At 56.3% G+C, this 27,642-nt stretch overlaps 2 protein-coding genes and 1 long non-coding RNA gene across 4 annotated transcripts in view; 2 read left to right on the top strand and 1 right to left on the bottom strand.

The window, feature by feature from the left end:
* Positions 1–6,607, top strand: part of UBN1 (ubinuclein 1) — a 33,732-nt gene extending 27,125 nt beyond the window's left edge. The window contains exons 18-19 of one of the 2 annotated variants that reach the window (XR_015807271.1): positions 5,399–5,533; positions 6,487–6,607. Coding sequence is in view for 1 of the 2 variants with exons in the window: in XM_088174665.1 (XP_088030791.1) it covers positions 5,399–5,427 (29 nt within the window). In the remaining variant the exon portion in view is untranslated. Of the gene's footprint in view, positions 1–5,398; positions 5,830–6,486 lie in introns of those variants that run through there. The other variant, XM_088174665.1, reaches the window with a different exon arrangement.
* Positions 525–27,442, bottom strand: PPL (periplakin). The gene is made up of 22 exons (XM_014888506.2): positions 27,354–27,442; positions 17,837–17,936; positions 17,053–17,207; positions 16,465–16,585; positions 15,848–15,973; positions 15,510–15,551; positions 15,234–15,395; positions 14,721–14,828; positions 14,128–14,223; positions 13,042–13,164; positions 12,014–12,160; positions 11,143–11,294; positions 10,520–10,617; positions 10,105–10,262; positions 9,053–9,231; positions 8,812–8,950; positions 7,320–7,513; positions 6,877–7,027; positions 6,506–6,589; positions 5,822–5,938; positions 5,132–5,224; positions 525–4,066 (listed from the first exon to the last, which is right to left on the bottom strand). Exons 1-22 carry the CDS (start codon positions 27,413–27,415, stop codon positions 1,382–1,384), a joined length of 5,292 nt encoding a protein of 1,763 aa, XP_014743992.1. The 5' UTR covers positions 27,416–27,442; the 3' UTR covers positions 525–1,381.
* Positions 13,132–22,688, top strand: LOC148221926 (uncharacterized). The gene is made up of 5 exons (XR_015807272.1): positions 13,132–14,184; positions 14,811–14,842; positions 14,955–15,046; positions 19,760–19,916; positions 20,455–22,688. It is a non-coding gene; the product is annotated as an uncharacterized LOC148221926 (long non-coding RNA).
* Positions 27,443–27,642: the final 200 nt, after the last annotated feature.

A 27,642-nucleotide genomic window follows, 5' to 3' on the forward strand; every position in this document is an offset into this window, starting at 1 on the left:
TGTAGGGGTAGGAATGTTTCTTTTCATTCCCTGTGCTCCTACTGGTGCTTGAAGTTGGCCTCTGCTGGAAAGGACTTGTGGGGCTCAGACCCCAGAGCACCGGTGTGATCCTCCCTGATCCCTTCATTCACAAAGATAAAATAGTGGTGTTAATCCGCAGTGCTAGGAAGGATAAGGAATGCTTTTGTGGACATCAGAGCTCCCTGGGGTTTGGGTATTAGCTGAAATTTGGGGAAAAGGGAGTGAATGGGCTCTGGTGCCATCCCAGTGTAATCCACTGTTCTCCTGCACCTGCAGTCAGTCCCATTCTTTAGTGCACTTCACTCCCATCTAATGTTAATTATTATCTTAGGTGCACTTCACTCCCAGCTCCAATGCTGCTCCAGCAATTTTCCCCCTTGAAAAAGAGCCAACAGCTGAAGTGAATAATCTTAGTGTTTTAGTTCTGACTCCTAAATGGCAACTTCTTGTATAGCCAAAGATCAGCAGGCTGCCATAATTAATAAAGACCAAACACCTTCTGATTGGGGCCACTGCATTTTTATTTTGTACTATAAATAGAATTCCCCTCTAGTCCCCATTACACGAGTAAATGAAACATGTTAGCTGCATGTAACTCCATCCAGGAAAACACCAGCACTAACAGCTTTAACCACGAGGGAAGGAGCTGTCTGTGGGAGGCCCTCTGCATTGGGTTCCCTTGCATGCTGTGCACAACCCTTTGTGTCTGGTGGTTCTGCCATCTCTTCATGTCCTTTTCCTTGACCTCTGGGGTGTGTGAATGCTCCTCCTGGATCAATGGCTGGTGCCATCAAAGTACACCTTCACTCTTCTTCAGCAGCACAGGCACAGAGGTGAACGAATAGTGGTGGTGGGTCTTGATGTGGTGATTGTGGACTGAAACCTTGGCTTCCACAGAGCTGGTTTTCTCAGAGGACGAGCCCATCATTGAGTCAGTTGTCCACAGTGGGACTGTCTGGCTTATCAACATGCAGCTGACATAACCAGCTCCTGCTGGTCACCTCGGAGTCACCTGGACCTTCAGTCTCTCTCCTGACACGGCTTCGTACACGATTATGTGAGTAGGAGTTGAGGGAACTGCAGGTTCTACTGAGTCTTGGGACTTGAGGCACTTCACTGTCCTAAGGCTTTCTCTTGTTTTCTGGTAGGCAAGGAGGAAGAGGGGGAGAAGGTTTGGCAGATGTTTTCCACTACTGGTGGTGTTTTCTGCAGTATGTGACAGCAAGCAGTGTGGCTGCATAGCATGGCCGGGGCAGAGGCTGTAGCAGTTTGGAAGACGCGAAGGAGGGCGGGGCTTTGCAGTGATCTGGATGTCTGCAAGGTGCTGCAGCTCTGACTGGCTGCTCTTGAAGTGAAGTTTCTAAAGTGGAGCGAGCGCTGTGTAATTGCTTCCGGACACCAGGACTGCCAGCTCCTGGATAGACATCTCCTTGTTGAGGTAACTGTCGTACTGGGCTGGGGTCAGCCTCCCGCTCTTCAGGGCGTCCTCGATGGAGAACTCCCTGCCAGACTTTCTGTCGAGGATCACAGATGATTCTCCATTGGGACCCTTTATTGAGATCTCCTCCCAGTCACATTCCTGGCTCTTCAGTTTGACAAACAGGCTCCATTCAATGAGGCCAAACACGTGAGCTTCCTCTGGAGACATCTCTTTTCCTGTATCGGGGTCAATGACCACGATGGAGCGCCTCAGGTGGTTCTCTCTTTGCTCTCTCTTGATAGCCACCGTCTTCAGGCGATTCTGGAGTTGCTCAATCTCTGCATCTTTTTCTCTGGATAACTGCTTCAGATCCTCTAACTCCCTTTCCAAAGCTTGGAACCTGGAGTCCAGGTTTATTCCACTGTCCACGTGGGTCATGTTTCTCAAATCCTGAGCTTCCGTTGCAGTGAGTTCAATCTCTGACTGCAGTCTCCTTGTTTCCATCAGCAGGTTCTGTTTCTCGAGGTGGAGCTTGTGGTTTTCCTCCCTTAACAAGTCTAGTTCCTTTGATGACTTGGAGTTGTTGAATTCTACCTCGGACAGCCTGGTTTCCAGGCGGTTGATATCTGCATCCAGCTCCCTCTTGCGCCTACTTTCTTCCTCCAGGTTGCTCTTCAGCTTTTGAATTTCATATTCCGTGTCTCCTTTGTCCACCTGGACGCTCTCTGAAAAGACCACTTTCTCCTTGACCTCCATTTTCTCCAAAGAAAGGAGCTTCTTTCTCAGGGCTTCTAGTTCAGTTTGCAGGACTTGCCTGCGGTGTTTCTCTTCTTCTAACTCCAGCTTGAGGAGGGAGTGCTCCTTCTCCTGCTGGGGATCTTGCTGAAGGATCACTTTCTGTTTCACAGTCACTCGTTCTGTCGTTTCTCTTTCCTGTTCTTCCAGCTCGTTCAGCCGGATCCTGAGCCTCTGCACCTCCAGCTCAGCCTCCCTGCGGGCCTGTCTCTCCTTCTCCAGCTCCTCCAGCTGCCGCTCCAGCTCGGAGCGTCTCCTCTGCAGCTTGCGCAGCTCCTCGCGGAGCCCATCGATCTGCTTCAGCTCGCTCTCGAGGCTCTGGGAGAAGGAGTTCACCTCAGCTTTCAAGGCAGGATCCTGCTCATACTTCACCACTTCCTGCTGGACCACTTTCTCCTTCACCTGGGAAAGTTCTTCCTCCTTCTGTCTTACTTTTTCTTCTTGGAGAAGTCGCTCCCTCTCCAGGTCAATGTGCTTCATTTGCTCATCTGCCAGCTGCACTCGCAGCGACTCTACCTCCTCTCTAGTCTTGGGGTCTTCCCGAAACTGGAGGATTTCTTGAACAACTTCCTTCATTTGCACTTGAGGTTTGGTGTCTTTCAAAGCTTGTATCTCTTGTTTCAGTTGGTAGATCTCCAGGTCAGCTCTTTCAATAGCTCCGGTCCTCTCTATGATTTCCTCCCGGAGTCGCTGGAGCTCCTTTTCAGTTTCTGGATCATTCTTGTATTTAATGACCTCCTTAATGACTTCTTTGACTTCTACCAGGGGCCCTCTGTTCTTCAGAGCAGCCAGCTCGTTCTGGCAGCTCTTGAGCTGCTCGTCCCCACCGTGGCACCTCCTCTCCTGCTCTACCAGCTCCAAGCGAAGGTTGGCAACTTCATTCTCAGCCTTGGGGTCTGGGCGCACGATCTCACGCACCTTCTCCTGAACAACCACCTTGGAGTTCTCCTCCTCCAGCAGCTGGATCTTCCTGAGCAGCTCAGCCTTTTCCCGCTCGCTGGAACGGCCCTTGGACTTCTCATCTTCATACTGGCGCCGGAGCTCATTTACCTCCCTCTCAATGGCCAGGTCTTTCTCCACCTTCAGCACCTCCTTGACGGTGATTTTGCCCTCGGCGATGGCCCGTTCCTTCTCCAGACGCCTGAGCTTCTCCTGGAGGAAGATGAGCTCCTCCTCGTGCTTCTGCCGAAGGGCGCTCTCCCTCTCCTTGGTCTCCTGCAACATCCGGAATTCCATCTCCAGCTGGGGATCGTTCTGCAGCTTCAGCACCTCCTTCTCTGTGACCTTCTCCTGCTCTTTGTTCTTCTCGCTGGACAGCACAGCGATTTGTTGGCGTAAGAGGATCACTTCACTCTCCCTGGTCCCTTCCTGCCTCCTGAGCTCTTCCAGTTCCTCTTTGAGCTTCAGGATTTCAGCAGCTTGAGCCTTATCTTGTTCAATCCTCAGCACCTCTTTCACGATGTACTCCTGCCCTCCTTCCCTCTTCTCGTGCTCTAGGACACGCAGCCGGATTTTAAGAGCCTCCAGCTCGTCCTGGAGCACCTGGTTCTTGCGCTGCTCTTCTGCCAGGTTTTGCTGCAGTCTGTGGAAGCTCTCCTCCAGCTGGGGGTCAGGCACCTTCTTCACCAGTTCTTTCTTCACCACAGTTTCTTGGGGCTTCTGGTTTTGCAGGTGGACAATGTTGTTCTGAATGGCTTCAATCTCTGCCTCGAGCTGTTGCCGGCGCTGAGTCTCATCCTCAAGCTCTTTCTTCAGCTTCCAGACTTCTTCCACAGGCCGTACAGACTTTTTGGTCTGGGCAAAGTCTTGTGTCACCTGACTCTCTGGCTGCTGTTGTTGGCAAAAGGATCCAAAAAAATGAGTAAAAAAAATCCAGTTAATCACTCTTTTGGTGCTTATCATCACAGAACCGCAGAATCGTTAAGGTTGGAAAAAGCCTCCAAGATAATCGAGTCCAACCTGTGACTGATCCCCACCTTGTCACCCAGCCCAGAGCATGGGGTGGCACGTCCAGTCATTCCTTGGACACCTCCAGGAATGGTGGAACACATCCACCACCTCCCTGGGCAGCCCCTGCCAAGGCCTGACCACCCTCTCAAGTGAAGAAACTTCTGATGTTTAACCAGACCCTCCCACGGCACAACTCGAGGTCATTTCCCCTTGTCCTGTCCCTGTTCCCTGGGAGCAGAACCTGACCCCTCCTGGCTGCCCTCTGCTGTCAGGGAGTTGTGCAGAGCCAAGTTCCCCCCTGAGCCTCCTTTTCTCCAGGCTGAGCCCCTTTCCCAGCTCCCTCAGCCTCTCCTGGTGCTCCAGCCCCTTCCCCAGCTCTGTTCCCTTCCCTGGAATGCTCCAGCCCCTCAATGTACTTTTTGTCATGAGGGGCTCAGAACTGGACACAGAACTCAAGGTGCCTCAACAGTGCCAACACAGAGGGGCAATCACTGCCCTGGCCCTGATGGCCACACGATTCCTGACCCAGGCCAGGATCTCGGTGCCTCCAGCAAAGCAACAGGAGGGAGTTGATCTGTGGCAAGCTCTGAGCAGGGAGCATTTGGAAATGGACTTCTCTGCAGGTTCCCAGCCTGAGAAATCCTTTCTGCAATGCCTGCTGCTGTCAGAACAAAGCTTTGAGCCACAAGGGTCACTAATTCTGCATCACAATGGCAAAAGGAGAGTTAAAAATTATATGGAGCTTCCTAGGATGAGTGAGAAATGGGACTGGGAGGTGGTCTGTCCAACTGAAGTGTCTGCTGATTCATGATTTAGGGGACAAGACACCAGCTAGACTTGTTCCCAGTTCAGCTTGTATTGACAGAGCCCCACATGTGCCATTCACAGTGCCCTTGGGCCCAACACGTGGCCCTTCAGTGTCACCTTGCTCCTGTGGTCACTCACCTGCCGCAGGAGGCTCTGGGCGAACTCCAGGTTCTGCAGCCTCTGCTTGTTCACAGCATTCACTTCTGTGTACTTGGCTGCCAGAAGAGCTTCCTGCAGAGCAAAAATGTGTTGGGAAGAGCTTGAGAAGGCCAGAAACGAGGCCCTAAAGACGATATGGGTGCTCCTCTAAAAACCTACAGCAGTGAACTGCTGAGTTTTTGGGGAGAGAGAGTGATTCTCATGTACAGACACATTCATGGTCATACTGTAATTTTTCTTCTCAAGCAAAAACAGGTGCAGTAAGGACCAGGTGAGGAAGCACCAGGTGGACACTTCTGCCTGCCTCTATAGGCAGGATGAGTTCGAGGCAGGTAGCAAACAGATCTTGCATAAATAAGCAGCTTGTACCCTCATCTCACTGTAAGTATTTCTATCTTTGGTGGTGAAATCTCTCTGAAAGTCTAGAGAAGGGAAAAGCTCCCAGATTTTCAGCTTTTCTCCTCCTTTTTCCCTTCCAAAAGTGTTAAATCCAGCATTTTCCCTCCCTCATTCTGGCCAGGCCAGTTCAAAGAAATGATGAAAAATCCCTTCCTCTTGATTCCCTGCCCTTCCCTGTGGTCCCCACAGTCAATGCAGGTGTTTGCACACCCCCAATGGCCCCGTGAGCTGCCCTCTGCTTTAGTTCTCCTGTGGCCACCCCTCCCTTACCTCCTCCTTCACTTTGGCAGCTGGGGACTGCAGCCTGGGCTTCTTGCTTGTGTAGCCATTCCGGCCGTTCTCCAGGTCCAGGATGGACCGCAGCTTCTCAGCTTCCAGCTCGTAGTCCTGTGGGAGGACATTCCCAGGAGAAATGGGAAATTCCTGGGTCCCCTTCACGCTCAGGCTCCTCCTAATCTGCCCAGGCTTTAACAACTTCAACTCTTGACCTGTTTTTTGGGAAGGCCACAAAACCCCACCCTCTGCTCTGGAGCCAGGCTGGGAGAGCTGGGGGTGCTCACCTGGAGAAGAGAAGGCTCCAGGGACACCTCGGAGACCCTTCCAGGGCCTAAAGGGACTTCAGGAGAGCTGCAGAGGGACTGGGGACAAGGGATGGAGGGACAGGACACAGGGAATGGCTTCCCACTGCCAGAGGGCAGGGCTGGATGGGATATTGGGAAGGAATTGTTCCCTGGGAGGGTGGGCAGGCCCTGGCACAGGGTGCCCAGAGCAGCTGTGGCTGCTCCTGGATCCCTGGCAGTGTCCAAGGCCAGGCTGGACAGGGCTTGGAGCAGCCTGGGACAATGGGAGGTGTCCCTGCCCATGGCAGGAGTGGAATGAGATGGGCTTTAGGGTCTCTTCTAACCCAAATCCTCTGTTTCTTTGTTCTCTCACAGGCAGAACTTAAGTCCTTACCTTCACTGCCTGCTGGTACTGCTGGGCTGTGGCAGAGACCTTTTGCACCTCCTGTTCCTTGCTTGCAATGTCACTGAGCAGTGCCTGGGTGCACAGACATACAGGTCAGAGGGAACACAACATCCAAATGCATCCTTCAGCCTTTTTGGGGGTTACCATTAAAATCACAACCCTGAGAAATCCAACCTCCTTGAGCAGCCCTGCTTTGTGCAAACAAGGCACAGGAGGATAGTGGGACCTTAGAGCACAAAAAGAAATCTAATAAATATTTATATTTTTCTATTTGATGTTCAGGAGCTACCTAAGTTCTGTTTCTTGCAGTATTGTTCCCTGTCCTGTCCCTGTGGAGCCCGGGGTGCTCTGGGAATTACCGCTTGGCTCTTGAGCTTCATCTCCACTTGCTGGATGTTGTCAGTCTCCTGGGGCTCGTAGTTGGGGATGTTGCACAGGAACTGGTTCACCTTGTCGTAGTTGGTGCGGTAGTTGGAGTAGGCACTTTTTGCTTTCTGCAAGGTCTGCGTTCTGTGGGGGAAATCAGCTCACCTTCAGTCCTGTCCCATCTCCTGTGCCTGCTGCAGACACCTCTTAACCCATCCCATTTCCCCTGCTCCCTAAAGACGTGGATTTGAGCCAAAGTTGTTCTCTTGGCACCTCTGCTGCAAGAGAATTCAATCCTTGTTTACCCAGCTAGCACATACCAGTAACCTCTTCCTCCTCAGACCTCCCTGGAAGCCCTTCTGCAACTCCTCCTCCAATCCCAGCGTGGTTCCAACCCCACAGCCAATATCTTGGCTGTCCTGCCCTACAGCATCACCTGTGGTCGATCTGCTTGCTGAGGTTGTTGAAACGCTGGTTGAGCTTGTAGAGTTCTGCCTCCTGGCGCTCGATGTCAGGGCAGTGCTCCTGGAACTTGCTGGCCAGGGTGTTGGAGCATGTCTTGGTCCTCTGCAGGTTCTGCTCAGCTTCACTGAGCAGGAACTTCTTGGACTGGAGCTCGATGCCCATGGCCTGTGGGGGAAAAAAACAGGAGAGGGAGATTCACACAAGGCAGACTCTTGTCACATCAACTACAGCAACTGCACTGGAGCTGAAGGGCTGAGCTGCAGCAGTGCCACCAGCTGTGGAAAAATCCAAGTTCAAGGCTTACATGGTAAGCAGAACCACATGGTAAACCTGACAGGGAGAAAAGCTACCTGCTGACCTTTAAAAGTAACAGTGCAATGTGCAAAACAGCTCTTGCTCCTCATGCAAGGCTTAGATCCTGTTCTTGCCAGGGCAGCAAATGTGGAAGGAACAGTGAAAGCTCTTCCATGTTAGTGTGAACGTGGGATTTCATGGAAAGCTGAAGGAGCACAGAAAATTCTGGACTAGCCAGTTCTTGGTCTTTCTATAGCAGAAGAATTGCCAGTTTGGGTAGTTTTACCAAACAATAACTGTTCTCAAAGCCTTGCCAAGCCCATCTTTCCAGTATCAGGCCACTGTGTTGCTTTCTCAGATAATTTTATCCTTCATTTATCTCAAAATCACAGAAGGTTTTAGTTTGGAAAAAGCTTAAAGCTTGTCTCATTCCACCCCTACCATGCACAAGGACACCTTCCACTGTCCCAGGCTGCTCCAAGCCCTGTCCAACCTGGCCTTGGACACTTCCAGAGATCCAGGGGCAGCCACAGCTTCTCTGGGCACCCTGTGCCAGGGCCTGCCCACCCTCACAGAGGAGAATTTCTTCCTAACATCTAATTTAAATCTTTTCTCTTTTAGTTTAAAACCCTTCCTCTTGTCCTGTCAGTATCTGCCTATGTAAAAAGTCTCTCTCTCCCTCTTTTCCATAAGCCTCCTTTAGGCCCTGGAAGGGGCTCTGAGGTGTCCCTGGAGCCTTCTCTTCTCCAGGTGAGCACCCCCAGCTCTCCCAGCCTGGCTCCAGAGCAGAGGGGCTCCAGCCCTTGGAGTGTTTTCTCTGGACCTGCTCCAACAGGTCCATGTCTTTCTTGAGCTGAGGACTCCAGACTTGGACACAGCAGTGCTGTGGGAGGCTGTCACAAGGGCAGAGTATAGAGGGAATCAGTCTGCATTGGTCCTTTTGTCAAATCACAATACTCCAAGTGGCATTTGATTTGATTTGAGGATGGGAGGTGTTTGTGTCTTATCTGAAGTAGGTGGGGATCACTGCAGTCAATGTGAGCTCTCACGCCCAGCTGGGGAGAGCCACCCTGTCACCAACAGATCCAGCATGTGAGTTGAGCAAGAGTCACCACAGCTTTTGGAAAATGATTTTGCATGTGCAGCATGAGAACAGGACAGGAACTCACCAGCAGCTCTTCCTTCTTCCTATCCACCACCCTCAAGTCCTCTGGCACTGTGTCATCTATGACCAGCTTGTTCTCATAGCTTGACAGCAGGTCTCGGCCCTGCTGCAGGCTCCTCTCCAGGTTTGTGGCCACCTCAACTCTGCAGGGACACGAGAGGAAGGTGTTTAAGCACACCTGCACCCTCCTCCTGCAGGATCCTGCATTAGGCTGGGCTCAAGCTGGGATTTAAGCCATGACTTACTTCTCCTGGGCAGCGCTGAGCAGCTGCACCACGCGCTCGTACTTCTTGTTGGTGTTGTCCACCTTGTTCCTCACCAGGGTCGCGCTGCCCGTGTTGGGCACGGATTCGATGAAGGCCTCGCACTCCTGGACCTTCCTGCTTTTCTCAGGCTCGATCCGACGCACCTCGTTGGTGATGTTCTGCAGGAGAACAAAGCCTTTAGAGCAGCTGAGCCAGGACCTGCTGCCTACAGAGCAGCCACACTTGGCTGTCTGGGGTGAGGAAGGACGTCAGGATTTGTGAGGAGGAAGGTGCCTTTCAACCCTGCAGGGCACAGAAGGGTATTTTTGGCCGATTTTCTTTTGACCTGTCTCTCTTTAGCAAGGAAACTCCATCTGGGGAGTGGTTCCCAGTTGCTCCAGCTCTGTCAGGGACATGCTGGATCCGTTGGGCTCTGATGGATGAATCCTTGCCTGGACATCAAAGTGCTGCAGGCAGCTGGGGCAATTTCCTTTCTACTGTGGTGGCACCTGGCTTTTGACACAGCCCTGGGCAAGTGATGTAACCAGGACCTGAACTTCCTCCTAAACCAAAGGAGGTTTGTGGCACAGAGCCTGGCTTAATTAGGGGTCTGAAAAAGAGGAAAGGAGCTGGATGCTATTGCCACTGGAGCCTGGAGGAGCAGGTCCACAAGGAGAAACTGCCTCAGACCACAAGGGTTTTCCTGTTCCTCTCTGAGCTGGTGATAGTGGTGGCAAAGTTAATTGTGCTCAGATGATGGGCAGGATCAGACCCTGAGGGCTCCCCTCTCATCCTCACAGCCACCACATGCAGCCATCACCTTTTTCCCATTGAACTGAGCTGGGCTGGAAGCAGGGTAAAGGTTTTGGGCTTCTGAGACTGCTCATAGGGCTGCTCCCCACCTCTACTAGAGGAAGCTGTGAGCATCACTCCACACCCCATTTCCAGGGCTCAGGGAGCACTTTAAGCACCCTGGTTGTTGAGAACCCCTCTGGAGACCCTTTGGGAGCAGGGTCTCTGTGAGGCACCATCCCCCGGCTCCACAGCCCCACCTTGAGGTCCTTGGAGCGCTCGGTGCTGTCCTGCACTGCCCGGCTCTGCTCCAGCGGTGGCCGCAGGTTTGCTGTTATTGCTTTCTCCTGCTTGTCCAGGTCACTGTTGACTTTCTCCAGCCCTGCCAAGAGCTGGCGTCCCCGAACAGATGCAGCATCTGGAAACCAAGAGGAGACCAGATTAAAGCTGCTCGGAAGCTGGATGTGGGCTCAGTCCCACTGAAGGTTTGAGTGCCAAACCTTCATCCTGCTGCACTCCCCGAGCCATGCACTGACCACAGCCTGGCTGCTCTGCCCCCCACCCATCCTGCACTGTTGTCCCCAAGATCCTCAGGAGATGGGAACATCCCCATAAGATGCTCCACCACCTAAGGTGAAGGCTTTTTGTACCCCAGGCTGCCCTCCCGCCCCACACCTCCGATGCTGTCTGCCTTCAGCCCCTCATAGCGCTGCTGGAGGATGTTCTTGCAGTTGTTGGTCTTCTCCTTCACGGTCACATAGTGCTTGGCAATTCTGCAAAACGGGACAGCAGGAGGTCAATCAGACCCTCAGCCTTTCCATCACCCCATCACCATCCCAGTGCTGCTCCAGGAAGGAGCTGCAGCTCTGCAGAGGTTGTGAGGGCTGCGTCCTCAAGGCAGCCATGGAGCAGGTGGGGGGAAAAGCACCTTCACCCCATATTGGGGTACAGCAATGTCTTCATTAGAACAGGTGAGAGGCAGCCAGGCAGATACCTGCCTGCTGAGGGAGGGGTGGGCAGCTCCTCTGCCATAATGGCCCCCCAGAGCAGGGGGATGGCTCAGGATGGCTCTGAGCCGCCCCCGTTTGCCAGATGGGATCTTGTGGGCAAGCAGGAAGGGGCAGGAATCCCTTCGGGAGGAAGCCTGAGGCTTCGAGAAGGCAGGGCTTTGCTGTGGGAACTGGGGCAGGAGCCCTGGGGCGTCAGACAGAGGCGCAGGGCCCGGGGCAGGGCCCGGGGCAGGCGATGGCCGGAGGGGCAGCGGGACGGTCCTGCCGGTCCAAGGCCGGGGCACGTACTGCTCTGCCAGGGCTATCGCTTCGGGGTCGGGCGGGGGGATCATGAAGCAGACCCCGGGGGCGCTGATGGTGTCTCCTGCGCTGTCGGCCACTTCCCAAAGGTCTCCGTTGTTCCTCTGCAGGGTGTAGTGGGCTCCGCGGCTGATCTGGCCCTGGGGGACAGGAACGTGTCACAGCAACACGGCCGGAGCGGCAGGAGGACACAGCCCCAAGCCCCAAGCCCCGCTCCCAGCTTCTCCAGCAGTCTGCCCCTCGCCAGAAACTCGTGTGCCTGCTCCTCCCTCCCCGCAGCCTGCAGGCACCGAGCCATGCCTCTTGCGACAGCCGCGGCAAGACAATTCCCACTCGGGCAGAGATGAGGAGGCGTTCCCAGCGCTGGGCTCTGGCTTTCCTTTCCGGAGAAGCCGCAGCTGAGTTAGCTGGAGCTGCTGGCCCCTGTCCCACCCCTGCCACTGCCGTGGTGGCTGCCGGCTCTGCTGTCCCATGCCCTTGTCCAGCTCCCCAGCTCTCAGACTGACACGGTGCTGAGGATGAGGGGTGCGGACTGGGCACGCCGCTGGTGCTGGGGCGTTCCTTCGGTCAGGAACCACCCGGGACATCTGCTCAGGGAGCGTGGGAATGTGACACAGCTGTGCTGTCGCAACGTCCCGAGGGTGTGTGAGAGGCAGCGAGACCCCTCCTGCTCCTCCGCTGCAAAACCTGCTCTTCCCACTGGGGCGAGGGCGACCTTTGCCTTGTTCCCCTTGCAGGAGCCACCACCACTGCTTGGAAAAACCTACTCCTTCCCCCAGTGCCGCTTCCATTGCCGTGTCCCCTGAGGTGCCACAGCAGCCCTGCCCCGCTCCCGGGCCGGGGATGGCGGTCCCGGTACCTGCTCGCCCTCGTACTCGCAGAGAGCCTCCACGGGGATGGGCTGCGGCGGCGGCTGCCGGCGGTACCGCAGCGGCAGGACCTGCTGGCTGCGCTCCTGCAGCGACTTCACCACGGCCTCGTACTTGTCCAAGGCCTTCTCCTGGTCCTGGCACGGGGCAACAACAAGAACCAGTAGGAAAACCGGGGAAAAAGGAACTCCTGAGCTCTCACGGCCAGGGAGGAGCTCATTCCCACGCAGCCGGGACAGAGACTGTGCCTTCTCCTATGCTGAAGGCACCTCCTGCACGTGTGTTCCTGTTCCAAATGCTCCTGCACTCTCCTGCTTCCTTCTACAGCCAGGCTGAGCACTGGGACTGTGCCCAGGGGCTGCCGTGCCAGCGGGCAGTGACAGGGTGACAGAGTGACAGGGTGACACAGTTCCCTGGTGCCCCACACCTGCGTGACTGTGTGCTAGTGCATAGTCCCACTCCCAGCTCTGATTCCAGCCCTGTCACCAGGCTCTCCAGCAGTTACTCTACTTCCAGCCCTGCAGGTGGAGATGCTGGGATGTTGAGTGGGATGGAGCATGCAGGAGAAAAGGGGACAACTCTTGGGAAGAGCTGTCAGCTGTCCCGGGACACCTGCACCAGCTGGGCCTGCTGCAGCATGCTTGGGCTTGGATTTAGGCTTAGGCTTAGGCTCAGACTCAGCACAGCCCTTCCCAAGTGGGCGATCTTCAGCCTAGCTCACTGCAGCACAGCGAGTTCCACAACCTCCTCTGGCAGCAGGTCTAATTATGCTCCCACCCTTAACGAGTGCTAACTCAATGAGAGAACAAATAAAAACCAGCCCAGTGAGCAATTACGTTGCTAGGGGAGAGGCAATCTCTAGCCAGGGGGGAAGGAAGAGCTGGGGGAAGGCCGGGCACCGGGAGGCAGCAGCACGGCCCCATGGAGAAAGCTGGGCCAGGTGCCCACACGGCGGGGACGTCCCTGTGCCAGTGCCATGGGGACACTGCGGCTGCCTCCCCTGCCTGCAGACACTCACATCCAGCTCCCGGAGGAGAGACTCCAGCTGGTATCTGTCCTTGAACTCCGGGCTGAACTTTTGGTCCAGGTCCGTATCCACCTTCTTCAAAAGCTCCTGAGCATCCTTGGCGTCCTTCTGAAACTGCAGAGAGGGAAAGTTCCTTGTGAGAGAGGATCCTGCTGAAACATGGAGCAGACCCTCCGTGGTCTTCATACAGCCACCAGGAGCTACTCTGGACACCCAGAATATGTGGAGAAAGGCAAGGGATCACTATTTCCCTTGCTCAGGACATCAGCTCAAAGGAAACAACAACCAGGAGCAGTTTATTCCATGCAGAGGTGCTAAGCCCCACCTTTCCCTGCCCTTAGCTTTGATTCACTGGGACAGCATCACCACGGTGTGTGGTGCCACCAGTGCCAGCGCCAGGAGAAGGGAGAGCCAAGCCCTTCCACACACAAACCATCCCCTGGGGCAGCTGTTCTGGCAGATCCCCACAAAAGGCACTGCCTGGGCTGGGCAGCACAGCTCAGCTTTGGCAGGAGACTCATGGGGTGGTGAGCACGCCCAGGCTGTGGGAAAGGAATCCAGCCCGACCTGCTCCCCTGCAGAGCCTCCCTGGCTGTCAGATTCCATTTATCCAGCAGACATCTGTCTGCCCAGCTCCAGCTCTGCTGGGACACTCAGCCCTTGTGCCAGGCTCCTCGGGGGCAGCTTTGCCTGTGCCAGCTGGGATTTCCTACACGGAGCCTTCTGCTTCCCAGTGGAGCATGCAAGCTCTCCCCACGCTGTGTTCGGGTGAGAGATCTCTGCTGTCCTGGGGACAAGGAAACTGACCCCGACCATGACTCATGAAACTCAGTGCTGGAAGCTTTCTATAAGTCATGCTTTGGCCAAGCAATCACTGATCTTTAGTGCCTGAGCGATTATCATTTGAGTTCTACCAGCTCAAGGTGCTCTCCTAGCCTTAAAAATCCTGGTTTTAGAGCACTCCATCTCTTCTACCCAATTTGCAGAACAGCAGGAATTTTTGTATTCTAGGATTTTCTGCCACCCAGCACCTGCTCTCCAGGCTCCAACAAGTCACTGCCCCCAGGGATGTGGTACCTTGTGGAAGTCCTCCATGAACTTCAGGTGGCTCTCCTCGCAGATCAGCAGGTTCAGGTATTCCTTCCAGTCAGCGTGCACGGCCTCGATGTGAGCCTGCAACACAGGGTGGGAGGGGACATCAGTGGGATCCCTGGGGCAGGGGGAAGCCTGAACTGCCCACTAGGAAGTCCCAGTTGCCATCCTGGGTGAGCAGCTCTTGGGCTGCCTCTGGAGCCACCCAGATGCTCTCAGGGGGAACCTGGGATGGGAATATCCAAGGCTGGGATGATCCCGTGGGAACATAGGGTGGCAAATCCTTGTGGCCATACTCCCACCAAAGAGGGAAGGGTTCCATCATAGTTTATTCTCTCTAGGTGGGCCCAGAGTAATTGCCACAGGAATGAGGAAGATGGGAAGAGCTCCTTAGGTTTATCTTTGCTCCTCCTATGGTGTTTACACACCTGCCAGTGAAGGAGGTTTTTTCCCCCTTGGCATCTCAGGAACTAAAGTCACGAGTGGTGTTGGCACTGTGTCTCACCCTGGAGAAGGGCTGGGTGAGTCCCCCGTGCTGCAGGGTGGGTGGGGAGCTGGGACCCATCCCTGGTGCTCACCTCGATGGCATTCTTCCCGGGGTGGTTCTGGGCCAGCAGCTGATCTCCATCAGCGTGCAGCTTGTTGATGGCCTCCTCCTTCTCCTCCAGCTTCCGGTGGATGAAGTTCTGGATGGAGAAAGGTGAGATATTGATCCCCACGCAAAGGGAGGGGACCTTGCCTGCAATCTGAGCAGCTCCACAAGACAGTGTGCTGTTCTCCCACTGCAGCTTTCACTTTTCCTTCCCTAGCAGATATTGCTAAAGATGTGGCTGTTGCCAAGTCAGAGCTAAGATAAAGGACAGGAGGTCAGGGAGCTGTCCCCATCACGTTATCTTTGGCAGAGGTAAGGAATAACCTCATCACCCCTGTACTATCAGCTGCACATCTCAGAGCCCTCCACGATGGGCTGGGGGAGACTGAGGCAGGGGGAGGGAACATTCCTGCTCCCGCCCAGCTCCCCTGGAGCCATGCCCAGCTCTCTTTTGCCCAGCAGCAGCCGGAGCAGGGCCAGGCTGCCGGAGCACACAGACCTCGTACAGGCGGCGCCGGCTGGGGTAGTCCAGGTTGTGGTCGCTCCAGTCGTAATGGGTCCTGTCCTTGGCCTGCTGATCCAGCCAGTAGAGCTTGTTGGTGCAGCGCTGCATGTAATCCTGCAGCGAGTTCAGGTCCTGCTGCCGCTGCTGCGAGCCAGCCTGCAGAGGGGCACAGACACGGCTCAGCCCAAAGCTCCTCTCTCTGGGTCCCCCAGGGGTGCCTGGCCACCCCAACAAGGGGGATTCTTCCCCCAGGATCCCAGAGGCTCTTACCAGCAGCTTCTGGTATTTGGTTTGGAAGTCGCTCAAGTTTTCCTGGAGAAGAAGCAAGGCAAGAGTTAGGAGCGGTGTCTGGAGAGAGGTGGCCTGACAGTGGCTCGAGGGTGCAGAGGGATGTGGGTTTAGGCTGGAAGGGGTTTATGGGATTTGCCTCATTGTAAAGCCAGAGCTGGTGTGTGATACTGGGTTCTCAGGCTGGGAGGGGATCTGGGCACCCACCCAAACCTGCTCCAGGCTGTAGCACCCTGGGTGGTGGGACACCCTCCCTTCATCCACAGCTCAGGGCAGGGCTGACCCTGCAGGGCAGCAGGGAGAGGGGCAGCAGAGCTCACCTTGCTTCCTTCCTTGACGATGTGTGGCCCGATGGCCATGACCTCGTTGTGGAAGATGTTGTGCTCCTCTACTTGGCTGTTGACCAGCGGCAGGTCAGTCCCAAAGCCTTTGCTGCTCAGTGCATCCTGGGGAGCACAGGACTTGGGGTTAGCAGTGGGGGAATGGGATGAGGCTGCCAAGACCTAGGGAACTCCTCTTGGAGGTGGCCATGGAGCTGGGCTTGGATGGGCTCTGGTGGCTGCAGTGTGTGGATGCCCCAGGAGTGTGGGTGAAATCAGCTGTGCTGCAGGGCAGCCATGGGAAAAACAGTCTGGGGGGGTTAAACCCTTCTCTGGCTGGAACAGTGTAGGGAGTGGGATAAAATGAAAAATAAGGGCTGGTGGAGTGGAACCTGAAGCAGAACCTGAGGCCAGGACCAGTGCCACCTCAAGCACTGACTGCTGGTGCCACAGCAGTCAGCCTCGTCCCACCACCTCTGCCCCTGCCCTGCTGCCCAGCTGTTTGCTGCTCCCAGGATGGAGCTGCCCAGAAGTTTTCCAAAATCCAGTGTCTCTGTGGGGAGCTGCAGTAGCTGGTGCTACTGGCCAGGCAGTGACACTGGTGGCCCCCTCGGTACCTGTTTCTCCTCGATCACTGTTGACCAGTTGACCTGGGGCTCAATGTGCTGCAGGGGGAAGTTGTAGATCTGGTCGTGTTTCACACGCAGGTTTGCCACGCGTTCCTTCAGCTGTCGGATGCTGCGGGAAGGGAAAGGTGAGGGTGGCATGCAGGATGTGGGCATGGGCTGGCATTAGCACTGGTGGATGTAGATGATCCTCTCCCAGGGCCCCGGGGATGGCGGGCTGTCCTTAGGGGAGAGCCCAGCTGGGCTGGCAGCAGCTGTGCTGAGCAATGGCTGGGCAGGGAGAGGCCAGAGGTTCCTGTGCTCTGCCCTCTGCCAGGGGCTGCTCCGTGGCTGTGAGCTCAGGGCAGGCTGGACCTGGGGCAGAGCATGGGGCACAGTGGGCAGGTGCCACCCTGCCACACTGCCATCATCTCACGCTCCATGTGCCCGGGATGGTGTGGGTCACACACCCTAATGGGAGTTGGGATGCAGAGGGGCCCGTGGTGACCCCCCCACTGCAGGCAGCAGCTGAGCAGAGCCCCTGGAGAGGTTTTCCCCTCCTCCAAGGGCTCTGGGGACAGGTGTCTCCGTGGCACTCACTCTTCTGTGATCATGTCCCCCTGGGGGTGCTTCATGTGCCGGGCCACGGCCGCATCCCCATCCAGCACATAGAGCAGCTTGTCAGACTCGGAGAGTTTCTGTGCTGTCAGCTCCTTGTACTGTGCCAGCTGGCACGCCTTGATCTTGTGCAGGTCCTGCAGTGGGCACAGGAGAAAGGGTCACCTCTTTGTACCCGGGAGGTCATGGCAGCCCACTCTCCCTTGGCACTGGAGAGGGGCAAGAGCTCTGCTGGCTCCCCTCCACCTGGGATGTATTTTACTTTCCCCTTTCCTGTCACAGGATCATGGAATGGTTTGGGTTGGAAGGGACCTTAAAGACCATGCAGCTCCAACTCCTTGACATGGGCAGGGACACCTTCCACTTGATGGGGTTGCTCAAAGTCCCATCCAATCTCCTCTGCTGGAGAAGGGCTGGGGAGCTGCATCACCTTGGGATGCATCCTTGGGGATGAGGAGGCCTTTCCTCTCTACCCCAGCTCCCTGCTGGGATGTACATCCCCACTCTGCACACTCCTGCCCCTCTGGGTAGGGGAGAATTTCAGGGCCTTGTTGCCTGGAACACCCTCCCATCCTCTTCCCACGAGGAGGGGACCCCACTAACCCCTCAATGACCCTTTACAGATCATCACAATCCAGGTAGCAATGCAGGGCTGGACAGCCACCCACATGTGCCACAGGAGAGGAGGGGAGAGCCCAGGAAGTGCTGGGGGCTGGGGCAGGGGGCAGAGGGAGCAGCCTGGAGTGTGGGACCGTGCCCTGCTTACATTCTGCATTCGGGAGTCGGTCTCCACGATGTTTTTCTCCACCTGGTCAGCATTTTTCTGCAGGCGCTCGATGAGCTCGGTCAGCTCCTTGCTGGAGATGCTGGGGAGAGAACAGGGGGCTCGTCACCCCCCAAAGCCGGCCACAGCTCCCGGGGGTGCCGTGACCCCGGGGGTGGCCGGGGGCCAGCCCAGCCTGCCAGGCACTGCAGCTGTGTGTGACTCACTGCTGCCTTCCAACACTTTCCAAAATACTCAGCCAGTGGGCCAGGAGGGGGTGGAGGATGGCTGGAAATGGGAGTGATGCCTGAGCCTCCCTCAGCTTCGGAGCAGGAAAGGAAAGAGCAAACAGCAGGGAAAGGATCACAGAATATCCTCAGCTGGAAGGGGCTCACGAGGATCATCAGCTCCTGGCCCTGCACACACACCCCAACAATCCCATCTTGTGCCTGACAAGGGTGGTCCAGTGTGGAAACAGAGGAGCTGGAGCAGCAGGGAGGCCCTGGCCCCCACGCCCACAGGGCAGGTGGCCCCTTTGAGGCTGTTTTCCCTCCCTGCCCGCAGCCCTGCTCTGCCCCTCTGTGCCATGCTCAGGGCTTCCTTCTCTGTAAGGAGTTATTCACACTTCAAACGCAGGAAAGGGATGGGATCACACACATTGCATCTCTTCCAGTGCCTTCTCCCGTGCTGGGCACTGGTTTTGCTCCCAGGGTGACGCTGGCCAGGCTGGCAGGGTGCAGGGCCAGCCCAAATATTCCCATCCAAGTGCAGGGACGGCAGAGCTGGAGCAGAGGCAGAACAACCCGTGACGCAGCTTCTGCATTGCTGGGGTTATTTTAAACATTTCATCTCATTGCTGTCACTTTGGCTGCAAGGAGAGGCTGCAGCATGCCAGGGCCAGCTCCAGGGGTGTGTGCCAGGCACTGCCCGCAGCTCTGCTATCCCTGACCAAGGCAGGAGCAGGGTGTGCTCCCCAAATCCCTGCAGCTGCAGGGAGCTGAGGCTGCTGGCAAGGCTGGGCTGTCCCAGCTGTGCTGCTTTGCCATCTGGGCTTAAACCAAAGGCTGGCTCAGTCCAGTCCCAACCACCTTAATATGAGCCTTAATGACCTCGTTATGTGGTGGCAGAATTAATCTTTATAAGGCACTTGGAAGTGTCAACTTCTGCTGGAGCAGCTGGAAAAGACAAGCACCAGCATCCCAGCACTGCTGGCTCCTGGCACAGAGAGTTCCTGCATCCTCAGGTAGAATAATGGAATTGTAAAGGCTGGGAAACCTTCAGAGTACACCGAGTGCAATCATTCTCCCAGCATAGCCAAGGCCACCATGTCCCCAGGTGCCAGATCCACATAGCTTTTAAATCCCTTCAGGAATGGTGACCTCACCACTGCCCTGGGCAATGCCAGTGTCTGACCACCCTTCTCATGAAGAAATTTTCCCAGTATCCAACCTAAACCTCCCCTGGCACAACTTGTCCGAGCCCGACCTCCCTGGCTGTCCCCTCCTGTCAGGGAGTTGTGCAGAGCCAGAAGGTTCCCCCTGAGTCTCCTTTTCTCCAGGCTGAGCCCCTTTCCCAGCTCCCTCAGCCCCTCCTGGGGCTCCAGCCCCTTCCCCAGCTCTGTTCCCTTTCCTGGACACACTCCAGCCCCTCAGTGTTGTGAGGGCCCAGAACTGACCCCAGGATTGGTGCTGCAGCTCCCCCAGGACTCTGGTGCAGAGTTTCAGGACCTGTTCCTGCCTGCCCCATGTGCTGTTGCTTCAGTGCAGCAGAACAAACCAAACCCCAGCTCTGGGCTTGTTCCTCCCTACCTCAAGCCTGCCCCAGGCTGCAGGAGCCTTGTGGCATCCAACAGCTCCAGGAAAGTTCACACTTCCCTGGGAAGTTCTGGTATGGGCATGGTTTACACTGATTTTTTTCTTTTTATAGAAGCTGCATCATCAGGATGGTACTCGGAGGTTTGTGCCCGTCCCTGTGCTTGCTGCCTGGCACCTACTGCATCAGCAGCAATGAACCCAGTGGGCATTCCTGGGCAGAGGAGACAAGGAAGGGGTCACTGGGAGTTGTGGTTGCAATAATTCCAAGGGTGATTGTCATTCTGTGTTCAATAATCACAGCTGGAGGGTGCAGGATGCAGTGAGAGATGGGATGTGGGTGGCTGGGTCCTGCTCCAGTGGTAGAAGCAGCTCCTCAAAATCCACTTTGGGGTTTCTTCCAACCTTCATCATCCCAGGACAAAAGTCATGTGGAATCAGTGGTTTGGGGTGGGTGTCTTCAGGTGATGGTTGTTCAGAGCTGGCATCTCCTGCATCCTGGCAGAGCTTGTGGCCACCAAGGAGCCTTGGTGGCTTCCTCACCTCCCACCCATGAACTGGAGGGTGAGAGGTTCATTATCCAGGTGGGAGCTTGGGATGCTTTGCTGTGAGGGCTGGGAGCTGGGGACGAGCTGGAAGCTGCTGCTGGCTCCTCTCCTTGGGCCCTGCCTTGGTCTCAGTGACTCCAGCAAGTCCAAGGGTTTCAGGGTTTCAGTGGATCTGCAGCATGGATGGGAAAACCATCCTAAAACCCAGAAGAAGTCTGAGGTTTTTCTAGTTCTAGTTTTGACTGAAACCTCTGAATTGCAGGGAGGAAATCAACCTAAGCCAGGGAATTTTTGGATCCATGGCTGTGGTTCAGGCTGCTGACCTGGAGACCTGTCTGACAGAGCTGACCCTGGAGCCTCAGCCCAGCCTTTGTGCTCAATTTGCATCCGGAAAACTGAGCTCAGGTGCTGGAAGCAGCAGGTGCAACACCCCAGCCCTGACCCTGTCCCTCAGGTACCGGCTTTGTGAGCCAGTTTGGGATGAAGATGTTGTGTCTGAGCAAGGATGAGCCCCTTGTCCCCTTCTCTCTGCTCCTCTCTCAGGCTGGAGCCACAAGCTCTCCACATCTCTGTTATCACCTGAGCCCTGCCAGCCCCTTCCCAAGCTGGGAGTTCTGCCCCTGGACACCCTCCCCTCCTCCTGCCCTCAATGACTCTGAGAACCCAGGGCCAGGCAGAGCCACCCTCCAGCCCTGTGGCACTTGGGGACAGAGACATCCCTTCTGCATCACTGCAGGACTGGGAGCAGGTGAGGGGGCTGGGGAAAGGGAGGGCAGAGAATCCCCTGTGTTGGAGGGGATGGTTTGCCTGGTGAACCAGAAACTGCTGCTTCCATCTGCAGTGTCTGGGTGACCAGGACAAAGCAATGCAGCCTTGCTCAGAGCAAGCAAGAACATGCTGGGATGTGATGTGGGCATGGCTCGGCCCTCCTGACACACCAGAGAAGCTGTTTGCTCTCTCCACCTCTGTGGTTTATGTGAGAGTCACCAGCTGAGGCTGTGGACAGGGAACTCTCATAAAAACTCCCATGGGAGCTGCACCTCAAAGCTGCAGCGTCGGGAGCTGCTCCTGTGTGTGCTCAGTGTGTGCTCTGCTCATCCCACTGCTGCTGGAAATGCAGGGAGAACAAGTGTGCAGGAATAAACAGAGAAATTAGAGAGAATGGGAGCCTCTCATGTGAGATCTCTCTTATTTGTGTATTTATTTCTCCATACTTGTCACTTTGGTACCACTTCATCAACCAGCTTGGACATCACTGATGTGAGAACATCAGGCCTGTTAATTCCCCACCTGTCCCCTCCACAGCTGGGGCTGTGTGGATAAACCAGAGGAGGAGCACAGTCCCTGCATCCAGCTGGATGTCAAACAGGGAAAGCTGAAGCCTGGCTGAGATCTCCATGCCAGGGATGGAGGAGTTTGGCTTCCCTGTGCCCTTCATCTGCTGTGAGGGGGAAGATGCTGGAGTGCCAGGAAAGGAGGAATGGCTTCCCACTGCCAGAGGGCAGGGCTGGATGGGATATTGGGAAGGAATTGTTCCCTGGGAGGGTGGGCAGGCCCTGGCACAGGGTACCCAGAGAAGCTGTGGCTGCCCCTGGATCCCTGGCAGTGTCCAAGGCCAGGCTGGACAGGGCTTGGAGCAGCCTGGGATGGTGGAAGATGTCCCTGCCCATGGAAGGGAGTGGGATGGGATGAGCTTAAAGCTCCCTTGCAATGCAACTCACTCCATGATTCTGTGCAGGAGAAGCACAAACTGATGGGCAAAGCAGGCAGGAAGCCTTGGCTGTCCCAGGAAAAAATGTGTGGATGGGACTGTTAGGAGGTGGCTCTCTTGGGAAGCTGCTGGGAAGAGCCATGGATGCATCCAGGCTTTAGAGCAGAGCTGCTGGCAGGGTAAGACAAAGGGATATCAGGGCCAAAAAACAGGCTGGGGGGGATGGCTGGAGCATGGAGCAGAGCTGGGGAGGGAGAAGAGCAGGATTTGGCCAGAGCCCAGCTGGGATGGGCAGCACACACAAGACTGAGCAGAGCCAGGAGCGAAGGTGCCCAGGGCATGGCCCCTGTGGGGCTGCAGCAGAGGGGGGAAATGCAGAGCTGTTCTGCTGGAATAGATAAGGCTTTGTTTGAGAGATGAAAAAAAAATAAATAAAACCCTGGAAAAACTAGCTTTGCCATTTCTGGAGAACTTTAACATTCTCTGGTCAGGAAGGAAAAAATGATCTTTCTCGTGGAAAGCTGTGCTCGGCAGAAGAGTTGTTTTTTTGTCAATGCCATTGCCTGGCTGGGGTGAAGGACCCCAGGTCATTCCCATGGGGAATGGAAGCAAATTTTGAGGTTTCTCCCAGCTGAGGGACCAGGAGGAAGCAGCTGTGCCATGGCAGACAGCACTTCATCCATGTGCCACAATTCTGACCTCAAGACCTTGGTTTCAGAGGGGTTCGGGTATTTCTGAGAGCTTAGGGGGGAGGTTTAGGGTTTAGGTTTTTCTTTCTTCTGTTTTCTTAGGGGTTTGGTGATTTTTCTTAGTATTTTAGTTGTGATTTGTTGGGGTATTTTTATTGAGAGAGATTCTCAATAGACAAATATGAAAATTTTGCTGCTAAAAACTGGACTTTTTGTCCTCTATTCTTTTTTCTTTCTCTCTTCTCATTAGATTGCACCCTCACTGGTAAGAGCAGTTTTTGGAGCAAACCTGCCTGAAATCAGTTTCTCCAGGATGTGCAAAGATCTTGTGCTTGCTGGCAGGTGGTAGAAAATCCCTTTGATTTCTCAAGTTTCCTTTTTTCCAAACAAGGAGGCTGTTTCCTTAATCCTTCCAAGGGAGGATGCTCAGACACTCCCGAACTTTGACCATTCCAGCTGAGTTCCCTGGGAAGGCTCCTGCTGGGAATTTGTCCCCCGAGTTTGATCTTTGCTGGGAGGGTTAATGGGAAGGGCTCTGTCCTGCTCAGGGATGCTGCTCTCCTGTCAGGAAACCTTCCCATCCCAGAGGCTTCTCCTGCTGGGATGGCAGGGACAGGGACAGGGACAGGGACAGGGACAGGGACAGGGACAGGGACAGGGACAGGGACAGGGACGGGGGGGTTGGGTGAGGATGGGATCTGAGCAGGGATCCTGATCCCACCACTGGGATGGACAACCAGCACAGCAGGCAGTGACCACCCACTGCTGCTCCCAGTTCCATCCCCATTCAATGCCCATTTATAAGATTTCATAAGAAGCTCTCCCATGTCAGCCCTGCTGCTGAAGGCCAGACTTCAGGAGGGATTAAACTGAAGGAATCCTCCAGGAGGCCACAGCACGGAGCTCTAAATGTCCTTAAAGATCCCTGAGCCACAGCTCCCACTGCACGAAATTCTCTCGTGCTGCTTTTAATGACACTGGAGTGAAACTGTGGCAGGGTAGAGGGCACAAGGGCTGGGTTCTGGCTGTGGTAATTCAGGTTTGGGAGAGATTAGGATCTGGCTGAAAACTCGGAGCAGAGTTCTGTCAAGCTGCCCACGTCAGGGTGTAGCTGGACAGCAGGGTTGCTGTGCTCAGCCCAGCCTGTTCCAGTTGCGTTTATCTTCCCTCGTAGGAATGGTGATATTTTATTGTAATCTGCATGGAAATGAGAGCAGGAATAGGGCGGGCGATGGGAGGCTCGCTCCGCCCTCAGCACTGAGCAGCTCCTGACTCACCTGTCTGGGCCTCCTGCTGACTCCAGCCCTTCAAACAGCCTCTGGAAATGGTGCCAGCCCTGCGGGCAGAGCTGTGCCAGTGCCTGCGCCCCCTCTTACCTGGGGAGTGACACTGCTGAGGGTCTCCAGGGCTGGGAGCACTCCTGAATGGATGGTCTCACCCCAAGGACCCCAAGGATGACCAATTTTCCTGCTGCCAGGAGGGAGATTTTCAGCAGCAACTGTGAAGGTTGAACTGGTTTTTATCATAAAATTATCAGATGGTTTGAAGTAGATGGGCAGGGACACCTTCCACTATCCCAAGCTGCTCCAGGTCTCGTCCAACCTGGCCTTGGACACTTCCAGGGATCCAGGGGCAGCCACAGCTGCTCTGGGCACCCGGTGCCAGGGCCTCACCTCCCTCACTGTTTTCTACCTGCCAAGCCTGGACTATCCAAAGAAGAAGCCAAGCTGCTGTTTCCTAAGCATGGCAAGTGTTTGAGGAACATGATGTGGATGGAGGCTGATGATTTTCCCCACAGTGTGGCTCTGTTCAAGGCTTGTGCCTTCCCTTCCGGGGACACATATCCAATGCAGTGGTCACGGCTGAATTCCCAGGGCCTGACCATACTCAGGGATGAGAGCAGAATAAAGCAACCAAGTCCATGAGACAAGAGAAATGTCACCATCATCTTCCAGGATCCCCAGCCAAGGCAGGGAGATGCCCAGGACTGGATGGGGATGGCTACTGAGCCTGAGACCTCGAGCCCAGGCAGATCACAAGCTCTGCAGCAGATATTCCTAAGGAGAGACTTGGACCCTGGTGCTGCTGATGGGAGCTTGAGGGCCACTTTGGGGTTGGGACAGGGCGGCTGTCACATCCAGGAGACAAGGAATTGTTCATGGGGAGGTTGCAGCACCTGCCTTGGGTGCCAGTGCTGTTCATGGAGATGTTCCCATCCTGGGCAGGCTTTGTCCCGAGGCTGAGGAAGCCACCAAGGCTCCCGTGGCTCCTTTCCAGGCTCTGTCCTGCTGCTGCACGATATTCCTCGGGCAGCCCCTGCCTCCCTCAGCTGAGCTCTGGCTCCGGGCCCGGCAGGACACGCTCCAGTGCCCCTCACTCTTGCCAAACAGGTGCTGGGCTCTTGCCCTGTCCCTCGGTGCTTTAAGGGCTCCTGGCACCGAGCCCTGCCCGAGGTGCAGCCCCGGCGCAGGATGAGGCCGGGCTCAGCGGTGTCGAAATCTCGGTCCCTGCTGCCGGCGGGGGCGGGCGGTTGATTTTAGGAGTGTTGCTCTGTTTTCCTGGCAGCAGAGCTGGGCGGGAGCCGCCTGGGAGCCTGGCAGTGCCTGGAGCAGGGGACGGGGCAGGAGCTCCTCACTTCTTCGCAATCCTCCTCCAGCAAGTTGTTCAACCGGTCGGGCACAGGCTTCCCCACCTTGATGGTGGGGCTGTTTCCACACGGTGGGAGTGTTCCCTGGATTCACAGATGTTTGTAAACTCCAAGGCAGGAATTAACAAATTGGGGCTAATAAGCACAGCTCTCCCCGAGGTTTGCACGGACAGCCGGAGAGCAGGGAGGGAGGGAGGGAGAGTGGCCCCGGGCACAGCCCTGCGCTGCTTCCTCAGCCACCACCAGCCAGAAAAACAGAGGTTTCAGCCCGGCCCGCAGCCTCCGGAGGTGCTTTGGCACCTGCCCAGGGCCGCTGGGCTCCAGGCAGGGCGGCGGAGGGAGGCTTCTTCCTTCCTGAGCCCATCCGCCGGCGGATGGCGAGAGCGCGGGGTACCCGGGGCTGGCAGCGCTCGGAGCCACAGCCCCAGGGTGGGCACCCCGCACAATGCAGGTCTGTCTCCTCGTGCTTCACAGCATCCTGATGCTCTCGGGGTACTGTGCTGCCAGCCCAGGTGCGGGGTTCCTCTTTTCCAATCCACTCACTAATTCCCCCGAAGCTCAGAAATGCGCCTGGGGATCGGAACCATCCTTCACCCATGGGAACGCCGGGGCCACCAGGGAGGTGCGGAGCCTCCGAGGGCTCCGTGCCACCCCCGGCTCCTCCTGCAGGCAGCAGAGCGTGCCCCGGGCTTCGGGAGCCGGAGCCTGGGCGGCCCTGCCGAGCCAGCCGGGCTGCCGGGGGAACCTTGCCCGGGGCGGGAGCCGGAGCCTCAGCCCCAAGAGAGGGAGCTCAGCAAATGCCCTGTGCCAGGGCAGCAGCGGGCACAGGCTCCCCTGGCTGGGAGCGCCCTCCCACCGCCACAGCCCCGCTCCCGTGGGCAGGGAGCAGCCGGGGGCTCCCGCTCCCTTGCTTGGGAAGGGTCGGCGCCTTCTGGGCTGACCGGTCCCGTTCTGGGCCCTCGCAGGCACCTCAGCCTCTGCAGCAGCTCCCCAGCTTCCTTCCCAAAGGAAGATTTTGGGGAGAGGGCGGCTGCTCCACGAGCACTGGGCCACTGCTCCACGAGTCCACGAGCCACTGGGCCGATGGAAAAGAATGGAAGGAGATGAACAAGCCACGGACTTGGATCATGAATCCTTGAATCACTCGGAATCCTGGAGCACTCCACATGCTCCAGAGCCCCTGCAGCTCCTCTGGGAAACACAGGACACGCTCCTGAATTAATCCCAACCTCTTTGGGAAAACATCCAGGTGCAGGCAGGGGCTGGGGACTGTCCACCGTCCAGCCCAGAGAGGCTGAGCCTCCCTGGGAAGGGATTTTTACACCTTTTCCCTTTTATCAGTGACCTTTCACAGGGCACATTCAACACGCTGCTTTTTTTTTGCTTTTTTTTTTTTTTTTTTTTTTTTAACCAACCAATACAACCGAAAGGCGTCCCCACCCCATCAGAGAAAGCCGAGGAAACGACGATGGACCAAATCCGTGGTCCTGAGGGAACAGGGGGCGAAAGTGGAGAACAACCAGACTATTCTTATTTTCCCCTAAGATCTAACCCAGCACACACCTGGGAAGCGAAGGAACCTGCTCGCTGGAGCTGCTGCTCCTGCGATGAAAGGGGAGAAGCAACCTCTGTGCCCACAGCCGGCGCAGGAGATGCGGACCCAGCTCGGGGAGGAGCCGACACTTCAGAGGGAGCCAAACATCGGAGTTCCCACACGGCAGGGGCTTTACCACCACTCGTAGAGTGCCTACACCTCGAGGATGTCACGCTTCAGGGTTCCCCACCTCGGGAATGCCCACTCCTCGGCAATGCCCACTCCTCGGCAATGCCCACTCCTCGGGGGGTGCCCACACTTAAGGGTGTCCACATCTCGGTGGTGCCCACACATCCAGAGGTACCAACTCCTCGGGAGGTGCCGACAGCTCGAGGTTTTACAACTCGGGAGATTCCCACTCCTCGGGAGGGCTCCCACACCTTTGGGGGGGGGGGGGGGGGCGGATCAGCTCCGTCGAGCCCCGGCGCGGAGTGGGGGCGATGCCGCGGGACGGAATCCCCGGGACGGCGGCTCTGCTCGTCCCGGGAGGACCGGAACTGCCCGGGACCGGGTCACTCACCTCTTCTTCTGCACGGAGGGGCTGTATTTCCCTTTGTTGCGTTTCCTGAAGAGCGAGTGCATCGCGTCCCCGCACGGCGCCCGCCGCGCTCCTCCTGCCCGTCCCCGCCGCCGCCCGCAGCCTCTGCGCCGCCACCGGGCCGGGCCCCGCCGGGAGGCGGGACGGGGCTGCACCGCCTCTGCCTCCTCCTGCCTCCTCCTGCCTCCTGCCCGCCCCTCCCCTCCTCTCCCCACCCCACAGCATCCTCCCTGGGTAGCCCCGCGTTCCCGGCTCCAGCCCTGCCTGAAAG

Source organism: Sturnus vulgaris, chromosome 16 (genome assembly GCF_052056855.1).
Source record: "Sturnus vulgaris isolate bStuVul1 chromosome 16, bStuVul1.hap1, whole genome shotgun sequence".
In the NCBI taxonomy this organism is placed as follows: domain Eukaryota; kingdom Metazoa; phylum Chordata; class Aves; order Passeriformes; family Sturnidae; genus Sturnus; species Sturnus vulgaris.

Coding starts and splice junctions, on each gene's coding strand:
- PPL (XM_014888506.2), bottom strand. CDS start 27,415: ATGCACTCGCTCTTCAGGAAACGCAACAAAGGGAAATACAGCCCCTCC. Junction 17,937..27,353: donor CCCTCCGTGCAGAAGAAGAG/GTGAGTGACCCG, acceptor TTCTCTCCCCAG/CATCTCCAGCAAGGAGCTGA. Junction 5,939..6,505: donor AGTACCAGCAGGCAGTGAAG/GTAAGGACTTAA, acceptor GTCCTCCCACAG/GACTACGAGCTGGAAGCTGA.